Genomic DNA, 12,509 nt, shown 5'->3' with positions numbered 1-12,509 from the left:
GCAATTACTGGACAGCAAATAAGACCAATATAATATAAGTTAATAGTAATCAGACTATATGGTCTCCACCCAACTGGTCACTCTTATTTAATTCTAGTTCAGTATCAGTGCTGCTCTTTTCTGGAATGAAGAAATATAGTTCATGATCAAATTAGTGATTAGTGATCTGTTATGTCCTACTTTTTGGTTCTTAACAGTGATTGTTTAAGAACCTCCAAACTTAATTGTTATCACTAACGCAACCCAAAATCACAAGTATTGGTTACTGCCCCACTTTCCCCCAAATTGAAAACAAAAATAAACAAACAAAAACCCTCAAGAAAGGATTAAGGAAATAATAGGAAACACACTAATCTGAAGCCAGCCCGTGGTGCCATCCCTGGGCTGGTAGTTCTGGGTTCTATAAGAAAGCAGGGTGAGCAAGCCATGGTGACTAAGGCAGTAAGTAGCACCCTTCAATGGCCTGTGCATCAGCTCCTGCCTCCAGGCTCCTTCCCTGTTTGAGTTCCTGTCCTGACTTCCTTCAGTGATCAACAGTGATGTGGTACCAAATAAACCCTTTTCTTCCCAAGTTGCTCTTGGTCACGGTGTTTCATTACAGCAACAGTAACCGTAAGACAACCACCTAATGGTTGTCTGGTTTCCCAAAGACCATCCTGGATGGTGCTTGCAAACAGAGTCCCTAGACCTCATCTCTTCTCATTCTTCCTTCTCTCATCTCTTCTCCTTTATTCTTCTCAGCCTCAGACTGATCATACTACTAAATGAAATGTCCATTTTTCCTTCTATTTACAGTATCACGTGATGTTCTGTCACTGCTTACAGCACATGGACTTGTAAGCCAAATAAACCCTTTCTTCTCCAACTTGCTTCTTGATCATGTGTTCCATCGTAGCAAGAGTAATCCTAACTAAGAGGGGTAGAAGGAGGAATAGATACAGCCATCACTGAGTCGAGCAGAACATCAGTCTCACAGGCAACAAGGAAAAGCCTTTCAAAAAGGAGAAGAATATGACTAAGGAAGAAGACAAAACAATGTATGCTGTTCTGTCATTTTGACTAGACAGAAGCCCCTGGCAACTTCCCAGCAGAAGAGACTCTTAGTCATCACCTTAACAAAGAGATAAAAATTAATAACATCATAGTAGTGACAGCTCAGATCACTCAGAACCCCTATTCTGGGCACTGAGGACACATCACTTATCTTGCTAATGTAAACAACCCACCTGGAGAGATGACCTCACACATACATAGAAACAAGTAAGTATCTATATTCTTGAAAACTGTCAGCATCACAGAAGACAAAAAAGCCTAATGAGATTGAAGAGGACATAATGAGTCGTGGCTCTGTTTTGTTTTAAAAAGGAAAGAAAAGTGAACAACTTAATGCAACTGACCCTAAGCAGGGAAATCAGCAGTTGCCATTAGGATGCCCTCGAGGACCTGAAATATCTTGCATCTGTGTATCATACCAAAGACAAATTCCCTGAACTGTCCATTTCCTGAGCAGAGAGGAACTTAAGTATTTAGAGGTAGAAAGTCATAATTTTTGTGACTTCTATCTGCTTTCATGGTCCAAAGCACTTTTCAACTGTTATGTCTAAAAAGTTGCAAGCCAAGTAGCACTTTGGTTAATGATGGGCAGTATACATAGTGAATTCTGTAAGTTTATTCAGTCTGATGAGATCATAGACATAGTAGTTTCAGTAAATAAACCCTAAGGTGTTTGTGTAATACTAAGAGCACCTAAAGGCACGTTTCTCACATTCCCATCACCAAGAAACACATAACTGGACATAAAATGAGAGCCACATTGCACCTTCTCCTTAGTAACACTAGCTTCTTTACATTCTGCCACCGGTGGGTGCTAACACCGAAACACAAAAGACAAAAATGAAAGCAATTTTACTCTAGTGGTACAGCCTACTTAAAGGGGGCCAAAACTGAATTAAGAATTAGTGTGAATCACCGACCAAACTTAATTACAGTACAAAATACCTAAAATGTACTAAATTTAGTTAACAACAGAATGTTGTAATTTGCACTTAAGAAAGTATTCCATCTTTTTACTTACATTTGTAGCCAAAGAAACCCTTGGGCTTCTTGCTCTCCAGTGAGATAAATGTTCCTATGATGAAGTCTGCGATGGCCAGGAGAAGAATCACCAGCAGGACAATCTGAGCCTGCAGTTTTAAATACTAGAAATTACAACCTTGCCTGCTGTACTCACTCGCATGACACAGATGATTTCTCTTATTTTGCCTTTCTGCCAAATGTCTTAAAGAATGTGAAGCATTCAGTAGGTAGTCAATAAATGCTGTTACATGAATCACGCTCTTAAAGAACGGTGTCTTAAAGCCAGGCACAGTGTCATGAGCCCAGAGCAGAAGGATCACAAGTCTCAGACTAGTCCGCGCTCTGAGCTAGCTAGAAAACTGAGAATGTTCAATTATGGACAAAATCAAGCCACACAGGCTTTTCCTTCTATACAACCATCCCCTACCACCCCACCAAGAGTAGCATCTGACAGGGAGAATATGTCTGACAGCAACACAAGTTTCACATCAGGTCCAAACATAATGCTGTATCCGTCTGCAACTGCTCTTGGAAAGAAGGAGAAGCAGAAAGAAGTGGCAAGTGAGGAACTCAAGGGGACATGACACTGAAAGGGGAGAAAGCCTGAGCACCACCAACAATTTTTCTCCAATGTTAGCTTCTCAAAAAAAAAAAAAAAAAAAGAAAAGAAAAAAGCGGTAAATACTGTGCCATCTGTGCAAACAAAACTTAAAAAGCATTTTAAAGTATGATTACTATGGGGAGGGAAGCCATATGTGCCACAGTGCATGTGTGGCGCTCAGAGGAAACTTTAGGAGTTGGATCTCTCTTTCCACCTTTCTGTGGCATCCAGGAAAGCAAATCAGACCACAGGGCCTCTAAAGTAAGCACCTTAATCCAGCAAGAACTTCTTATACATTAACTGTGGCCCAAGTAGCATGAAATTATAATCTTTTCAATAAAGTCAATTTGTTACATATATAAATAAATGAAGGACTGGCATACACTTGGCGATAGGCATAATGCCTACCACACAAGGGGCATTGGGCTCAAATCTTAAGTACTCAAAACAAGCATACAAATGAGGAAAGGGATGTTTAACTGGATTCAAAGTGTGTTACCTTCAAATATGTCATTTTAAACTTCCTAAACGTCTATAAAAACGGCCACTTTTTCCACCTGATTCTGAAGATGCCGGTTTGAGCTCCCTGTAACACTAAGTGTGAGGACTGAGGGCTACAGAAGCTCTGTCACATCACCTTTGCTTCCCACTCCATCCCAGCTACAGAGATCCCCAGGAGAATCACCACCGTGATGGCTCCGATGATTCTGATGTCATTGATTTCATCTATCATAAGTATGGAATGCTCCTGCAAGAGAAACATAATCAACACTTCCTTACATAGCAACACTGCATCAGTGCTTATTAAAGGAATGGACAGAAGTATGTCTGCATTCCCAGTACTTGGAAGTCAGAGGCAGAAGGACTAAGGCTAGCCTGGTTTATACTACAAGTTCCTAGCCAGCCACATTGCAAGACCCTGTCTCAAAATCAAGAAAAGAAAAAAGATTAATTTTAGTTGTCATTCAGTTATCTTTTATATCTAATGTCTCATTAAATTACTAATAAATTATTAATACTGGTATATCTGATATGGACCTAATAAATCAAAAAAGGAATTACTAACCAAGAAAATTATAATCTGACTGGTACGTTTGGGTTTTATAAAGTAGCATAACAGAAATGTATTCTGGGTTTGGTGGGACTAGTGAACTCATGCTTTACTGGTCTTTTACGATACAAGAGGAATAAAGGATAAATTCATGTTTTTGTCAAAATCATACTGTTCCTATAAGCAAAATTACTTATAAAAGTCAATAATGTAAATAGCATTTTTTAAAGCTCACATATAGGTTAAGATGTATGCATGTGTGTGTATCCTCTCAGTGAAGATATGGCAAATGAATGACTTGGTCCAATTACCTTAAGCAGTTCCACCACAGTTTCTGCAAATCCAACAACATACATAGCAACTGCCACTGCATTGGCAAAAGCAAAGATCAAGCCAATTGCACCACCAAATTCTGGCCCTAGACTTCTAGAAATCAAATAATACGCTCCTCCTAAAAAAGAATGAAAACCAGTTAGGGTTGTGATGCCAACAATTCTCTTAATTAGACCAAGGAATTCACAAAGCAGATTCAGCCAAGTAGGTGAATGTGTTTTCATAAGAAACACCCCAGAAGACTGGTCATGTTCACAGGAAGCATTGTAGTGAAAACTGCCTTAATAAAACAGAAATTTCAGAGCTGCCTTTTGTACCTTGTATAAATGTTTCATTGATCTGAAAGTTACAACTTGAAGAAACTTACATATCACAGGAAAGAACTATAGCAGTTCTTGCTTGGTAATAGTAGTAATCCATAGTTAAACAATGTGTTTAAAACAAAATACTTGACAACCAATGATAAACTGATTTTACTAATATAGAACTTTTTGTCACGTGGGAAAATGCTGTTTTCCTCAATTTCAGTGTTTTGGCTTTACTGATACATAAATGAGGCGGCTTCCAATTATTTAAAAAAAATTGTTTTTAGACATTTGAGATGAAGCAGTACAATCGATATCCAGTTTAAATTTTGCTAAAACATGAACATAACTGTTTCATTTTTAGTCTCATTAGTCATACAAATAATAAAAGTAGCAAACAGCAATGTTGCATTCATCAAGAAAATGTATGCCAAAACCATGGCAGCACTCCCAGAACTAAGGTCTCAAACAATGGCTACTATTACTATATGATCTTAATCCCTAAGAAAACTGGACTTAGCCTGACACTGTTACAAACCCAGCATCTGCTACCAGGGGCTCAACAATTACCTGACTGATGGCATACAAGTCAAATATACTTCACCTAACCAATACAATAGGCAAGTTCATATTAATGAACAGATGTAAGCTCAACAACTAGAATTTACAATATTCATCTTTTTAAAAGTTGCCGTGACTGTTGTCTACTATAGTCTGTATTCAGCTGAAGACAGGAAAAGGCTGGTCTGTGCAATGCAAGAATGCAGGTCAGAGTGACAGGGCTGCGAAGCAATATTGTCTAAGTGCAAGATCAACAGCACTCAAAAAAAGTGCCAAGGACAAGCTCTAGAGAACACAGATGGATTTGCAGACACAGGATTCTGGGCACCGAAGAAGATGCAGGAACTTAAGAAGCATGAATTTATCTTCCAGGTAGGGCCTGTGCCAGCTGGGCTCACCTCCTCTTACGAAACCATTGGTAGCTATTGCTGAAGTAGACAATCCTGTAATAGTTGTCACGACCGTGGCCATTATGATTACCAGGACGGAGAGACCTTTAAAGGAGGAAAAAGAAACTAAGAACCTCATGCAAACTTGTCATTGCCTAGAACTGGCTAGGCTAAGCACTGCACTATCGTTATAGACAGTGGTGTTTGGAGTCAGAATGGCCCCAGAGGCTCACGCATCTAAATGTTTGGTTTCTAGTGGACTGCTGAGGAAGAGTTACGAGGTATAGGCTTGTTGGAGGAAGTGTGTCACTGGGGGTGGGCTTTGAGGGTTCAAAAACCTACAGCAGATCAAGTCTCCCTCTCTCTGCCTTTTGCTTGTGGATCAGATGTGAGCTCAGCTGTTGCTTCCATGTCACGCCTATATGCTTGCTGCCATGCTCAGAGGCTCATCCTCTGAAACTACAAGCAAGCCCTCAACTAAAAGCTTTCTTTTATAAGTTGCCTTGGTCATGGTGTTTCTTCACAAAAACAGACAACTAAGACACAGGCTGTAAACTACCTAATTCTAATCTCATTTTTAAGGAATGAAATCAAAATTATGAAAGTCAATTATGGTAGCAATCTACATAAAGGCAACACAGCTCCGTCAGCAATTGTAGACAGGCACATAGCTATTAAGACATAAATATTAAGCAGTGAAAAGTTCCCTTACCTATTCCAGCTTGACCCACAATCCATGACAATCTAATGAAGAGCATCACACCCCAAATGTTTAACATACAGCGCACCTGGGAGAAAGAGGTCACATGTCAGACAAAGAAATGTAATTAAAACACGATATAACAATAGATACTGAACACGTAAAACGATAAAATGCACTTGAAATCACAGAGGAGTTCTGAAATCAAACTCTGTTTCCTAAACTTTGTCAAAGCAGCTTACTGAGAGCTTACTGTTAGCCAATGTAAGTGCAATGTAAGTGTGTTTACAAATAAATGTGCTCACCACAAGGATCGGAACACCACAGAAGACTAGTCTTAAGACTTCAACTCTGTTTCTGTTTTGTGTGTTTTCAAGACAGGATTTTTCTGTGGCTGTCTTAGAATTCACTATGGAGACCAGAATAGCTTTGAACTTAGATAACTGTCTGCCTCTGCCTCCAGAGTGCTGAGATTAAAGGCCTGTGCCACTACACTTGGATAAGACTTTAGCAATTTGCCTTTATCACCTAAGTTTTACATATACATTCGTAACATGTTATGAATGGTTAAGGCAGAGTTAAATATTGCATGTACACCAACATAAATGTCAATGGATTACATTTTTCAAAATTTTAAACTGAGTATGATACTCCCACAACTTAGACATATATTAACTTTTTTATTCTGTGTTCCTATTTGTGTATTATCCAACTGATTCAGAAGCAAAACAATGACTGCATGTTTGAGACTACCACAGTGTACATCTCAAGTTCTAGGCCAAAGACCCACTCTACCAAAAATAAAAGTGTGAGTTTCTAATTTTATCCAGATGATGTATATAATTAATAAACATTTCTCCCCTAAAGACAAAAGAAACAAAAGGCCTTAACTGGGCCTTTCATAGTACTCACAAACAAATAGCTAAAGTAAAAAAAATAATAATCTTCCTAAGAATATCAGCTAAGTTTTCTAATCAACAGAAAGACTGTAACCAAATGGAACCTATGCATACATACTAATACACCCTTGATCCAGCCAAACTTTACAACTCCTTTACTTTCAGCAGCGTATGTGACCACAGCATCTCTGGTGGGAGTGCTTTCTTCTCCATTTGCAAAGCCATCCTCAAATGGTTCCTGGTTACAGAAAGAAATATGAATGCAGATTAAAAATTAGATACAATTTTGAATCACCTGATAAAAACAAACGTGACTAAACAAGGTTAACCACACTTAGGATAACATAAGAAAAACTTCCAAGAATGAAACGTGGTAACTACATGGTTTGTTTCCCATACAGGTTCATGAATTCTGAGTCTGGTACCCAGTGTAGGGCGACTGGAGATGTGGAACCATGAAGAGAGGAGGCCTCGTTTGGGGTCCCTGCATCACAGGGGGGCTACCCTGTGAGCATGTGTGTCATGGATTGGGGTGATGTAGTGCTCACACTTGCACACTCTCCTGATATTCCACTGCCCTATAAGGCGACACGGACAAGGAAGCCCTTACCAAATGTGCTCTCAGGGTTTTCAGCACTCATAACTGAGGGCCAAATAGCTTGGCTCAAGCATTTCAACATAATAACAGGATTCTCAACAGTTTATCTTAGAAAAATCAAAGCAATAAAGTAAAAGGAAACGTAAAACTTGAGTGTTAACTATGACGTAAACCCACTTTAATGTTTCCAATTTTAAAAAACGGGCCTAGTGGCAGAAATCAATATTCCTGGCACTCAAGAAAGCAGAGTAGATGATTGTCTGAGTTCAAAATCTGGACCCAGCCTAAGCTACATGGAACATCACAATAACAAGTGTTTTTATATCTTAGTGGTACCTCGAGTATGCAGTGACTGCTGACTACTTTGCTGATAGGCCTATGGTGGGATTGACATGTAATCCCAACACTTCAAGGACAGCCTGTCCCAGTTCGAGAAAATCTCATTCTCTCATCATCTTTGTGTGTGTGTGTGTGTGTGTGTGTGTGTGAGAGAGAGAGAGAGAGAGAGAGAGAGAGAGAGAGCGCACACCAGGCCTCTGGCTTTTTTTTGTTTTGTTTTGTTTTGTTTTTTGAGAGCTTTCCTGGGCTTTGTAGATGAGGCTGGCCTCAAACTGACAGAAATCCACCTGCCTGTCAATTCCCAAGTGCTGGGATTAAAGGCATGTGCCACCACAACCAACACAGAGCTCTTTAGCACAGATTTATATCACCTAGCTGCCACACCCTTTCCTACATCTGAAATATCAACATTAACAATGTTTTTTTGGGGGAGGTGTTTTTTGGTTTGAAAACAGGGTTTCTCTGTATAGCCCTGACTGTTCTTGATCTAGACCAGGCTGACCTTGAACTCAGAGATCTGTCTGCCTTTGTCTCCTGAGTGCTGGGATTAGAGGCCTGCACCATCATCACCCTGTTCAAAATTCTTCCACACAACCAATACAGAAGATCCTCAAGATTCCTAAGATTCCTTGAGAACTTCATCCCCACACTGACCCTACCTGCTCTGAGTCATCAGTCTATTGACTTTTCACACATCACACAGTGGGGACTCATTATTAGCCGTTACTTCTTAGGTAAAGTTTCATATCTAATTCTGTAGCTCTTAGGTTTTTATTCTCTACCTCCTTTCTCAGTGCTTTTACCTGTTCAGTCCTTACTGGAATCCAAGGCCTAATGCAGGCAAACTAGTATTACAAAGACTTAACAAAGCGTGAGGGTTGGAAGGAAATGGCTTGGACGACAGGTGCCAAGTCTAAAGTTACAGCCTTCACACCATCATCCTGACGCTCAATTCATAGTCAACACCAGAGAACAAAACATAACACAGTTATCATTTTGAGTACTGGTTATTTTTCTAAGTACAAAATCCAATTTTTAAATCTGATTTTAGTACTTCAGCATAATTAAGTGAATTCTGAATACAATGATTACAAGAAATGAGTTATAGAAAGTTATCCATAGCCAGGCAGTGGTGGCTTACACCTTGAATCTCAAGAGGCAGAGGCAGGAGTATCTCTGTGAGATCAAGGCCAGCCTGGTCTACAGAGGGAGTTCCAGAAGAGCCAGGGCTGTACAGAGAAACCCCATCTCGAAAAACCAAAAACAAGAAGAGAAGAGTGTGTATGTTATGTCTAACCACAAAGGCAAATCTACACACTCACACAATCTTCCTTTGCCTCTAGCCTATTATTGTTCCTCTCCCTATGTAGAATCTGGTGTAAATATGGCAACTAGTTAGTAGACATTAACCTTAATAAAATGGGTAGAAAGGGCAGTGCGTCATAATCACAATCCTAGTTAGAATCCCCTGCTGTTAAGTGCTTCCCAGACAGCAGAGGATCAATGTTGATTCTAAACAGAAAAAAGAAACTCTTACTCCAGATTTCACCAACTCCCTTAGCTGTTCAATTATTCAAATAGAGCCACAAGAAGAAAAAAGCCTGCCTATCAATTTATTAACTTTTAGGCAAAAAGTTCTTAGTTTTCAATCTGGAATATAAAGTCTATAATATACACAGAAAAGGCATCTCTTTCCGTCTCTCTTACAAGAAAACTGATTATGTATGTCCCTAATCAGCTACTTTCCCAATGCCTAAATAGCAATGTGGGTGTCTTTTGAACAATGCAAAAGTATGCAGGCATCCTAAACTTTTTGCTGTGGGTGCTTATCAGGATTTCACATCAAAGCTGAAGATCTAACAATTATGCTAGTTTCTACCACAGTATGAACACTTGTTCAGGAAACAAGTATTGTCTAGCTTCTATGAAATATTAAGTTAGAAAATTAATGGTGTTGATCACGGACAAAAAAAAATATTACCTTCTTAATCATCCTCTAGCAACTTGACTTTTAAAATTTTTAGTCATCAACCTCCAAAATACAACTAAAGCCAGATGCAACGGTGCGTACCTACACGCTCGGAACTCATGAGGCTGTAGGGGAAGGCTGCCACGAGTCTGAAGCGTAGACTCCACAGTGAGCTAGAGGCCAACCAAGGCCAAGACAGACCCAAAACCAACTGAAGAAACAAACATCAAAAGTTCATCAAATAAGGGTGCTATTTGTGGCTGAGTTAAAAGACTGAAGTGCAATGACACTGAGTTGGAACTAAATTAATTTCCTGAAGTAAAAGAACTCCAGCATTTATTTTGGTAATGTTAGGAATGTTGGTAACTCAAGGCTCTACTACTGAGCTGTGTCGTCAGCTTTGATTTGTTTAACACATGAGCTTCCAAGGAATAAAGAAATTCTATCTACCCCCTCTATATACTTGAAAAAATTTACATAATAACCTCCCAAGTATAAAAGTTCAAATATGAACTATAAGTTAGGCCAAGACAAGGTACAAAATGATGCAAGATACAAAAATGATAGTCTTTAATATTTACTATCTTTTCTGCAATAGGTGGAAAGATAAAAATGATTGACGGCATATTAATGAGGTAGATAAAATTAATTTAGTATTATTCTAAGAAACAAAGCTTTCAAAAAGTAGCACTGTGATTCTGAATTTGGGGTTACAGTAAAAATTAACTCAGAAGAGGTGAAGAAACAGGAAAGATGGAAGACATACGTTAAGTTAAACCTAACTGGAAGAATCTCTCATGAAAGAAACAGACCTACCAGTGAATCATATTAAACTAAACAAGAATGTGCGGGCATGCTTGTCATTCTAGCATTCAGGTAACAAAAGGATTATTAATCTATGGTCAGCCTGGGCTAAAAAGTAAGGTACTGTTTAAAGGAAAATTAGAAAAAAAAAACACAAATAGCATGTGTAGAATGAGGGGGCCAGTAGACAAGAGAGTCTATCAGGCAGCTTAAAAATTCATGACTGGAATGTAGAAGAGGGGCCAGGGATAAACAGTCACCGGGTGAATGTATGGAAGCAAATTAAGAGAAACATACAGAGAAAACAGGCAGATGAGTGAAGAACGCTAGCTCCCATGGTTGTTATTTCTTTGCAGAAAGTAGAAAAAGGACGAATTTCTTTATAGACTGGGTGTTTTGTTTGTTTTGTTTTCTTATAGACTCAAAGCTCCCCTTCAACCATGGCCAAAAGTCAGAGGACAAACTGGGGCGTGTATCTGGGTGCTGGTCTTTGCCCTCTGACTCGTGTGACACAGGGCTTCGTTGTTTACTGCGGCGCAGGACAGGTTAAGTGGCTCAGAAGCCTCCAGGAGCTCTGTCTCTGCCTCCCATCTAAGTTGGGAACAGTGGTGTCACAGACATGTCACCATGCCTGGTTCGTACAGGGGCTCAGGTTTCAAGTTCAAGTGGTGAGATACCTACAGAGCCATCTTCTAAGCCCCCAAGCTGAATTTTAAAAAAATGCTTTAAATATAAATACATTTTAGACTTCTTCCTGGATGCATACATCTTAGAAACAAAAACTATACTTCCAATACTAACTTGTCTTTTGTTTTACCAATTTATCAGATTTCAATTCTATTGGCTCTGAAAGAAAATATTCCTTATTAGATACCACTTGCCACAATTATTTTCTTTCATCATATAATGAAAAATGCCCCAATCTACAGTATATCACACAGTATTTACCACACAGTATTCACAGAATATACAGCAAAAAGCTCCCACAGATTAAGCTAATTCTACCTAATGCTAAACTATCATTCAGCGTTTTAGAGACAACTTACAATTAAACAAGATTCTTTTTTAAAAAAACTACTGAATAAAACTATGCCTAAAGACAAATATTTGCCCAAGGGTTGTTTTTCCCCCTTTAATTACAATTAAAAGCCTTAACACGGCTTTGACTAGATCATACTATAGGGAGGGCTATCTTATATGCATGGTATTATTAATGTGTGCCCACAAATCTACACACCACTGAACTCCTTCCCTGTTTGTTTTTTGAATCAAAGTGTCATGCAGGTCAGATGGGCCTTGGGTTCCTTCTGCCCCAGCCTCTGCAGTGCAGGAATTCGAGGCCTACAGCACCATGCGTGGCTACTTATTCAATGCTTGAAGTACTTCTGCGGACCTCCCAGTTTTTAAAGGCCAAAAAGTTTTCTCCTCAAGTGCACAACAGGACAATCTTTACGTCAACTCTGGACAAAGATATTAATATCAAGGAATGATGACTGGGTAGCCACCAGGAATGATTTTGGATTCCTGAGAGAAGAGTCTGGCTAGGTGGTTCAGGATGGTCTCAAACTCCTTTTACTACAGCCTCTCACATACATAATTATAGAAATGTGCCACATTTAACATTATTAAAGTAGACTTCGAGCACTATTTATCAACATTGTGCTTTTTTTAAAAAGTATCTTTACTTGGTGCTTTTTGGCATAACAGGCAAAGAAAATAAACTATAAGCTTTTAACCTGTGAGAAAGGTGTCTGGGTTAACTCAGGTTATTCATATTTTCTTCTTCTTCTTCTTCTTCTTCTTCTTCTTCTTCTTCTTCTTCTTCTTCTTCTTCTTCTTCTTCTCCTCCTCCTCCTCCTCCTCCTCCTCCTCCTCCTCCTCATC

General features: G+C 39.1%; 1 protein-coding gene across 2 annotated transcripts in view; it reads right to left on the bottom strand.

Moving 5' to 3' along the window:
- Slc12a2 (solute carrier family 12 member 2) overlaps window positions 1-12,509 on the bottom strand; it is a 78,396-nt gene that overhangs the window by 52,940 nt on the left and 12,947 nt on the right. For both annotated transcript variants that reach the window (XM_055622601.1, XM_055622602.1), the window contains exons 2-7: window positions 7,034-7,153; window positions 6,029-6,104; window positions 5,326-5,421; window positions 4,040-4,179; window positions 3,315-3,425; window positions 2,075-2,183 (exon numbers count right to left, since the gene is read on the bottom strand). In XM_055622601.1, the coding sequence (XP_055478576.1) occupies window positions 2,075-2,183; window positions 3,315-3,425; window positions 4,040-4,179; window positions 5,326-5,421; window positions 6,029-6,104; window positions 7,034-7,153 (652 nt within the window). The remainder of the gene's footprint in view (window positions 1-2,074; window positions 2,184-3,314; window positions 3,426-4,039; window positions 4,180-5,325; window positions 5,422-6,028; window positions 6,105-7,033; window positions 7,154-12,509) is intronic.

Source organism: Psammomys obesus, unplaced genomic scaffold (genome assembly GCF_907164565.1).
Source record: "Psammomys obesus unplaced genomic scaffold, mPsaObe1.curated_primary_1811, whole genome shotgun sequence".
Classification (NCBI taxonomy): domain Eukaryota; kingdom Metazoa; phylum Chordata; class Mammalia; order Rodentia; family Muridae; genus Psammomys; species Psammomys obesus.
The sequence above is the reverse complement of the archived record's forward strand: the minus strand, read 5'-3'. Positions and strand labels throughout refer to the sequence as shown.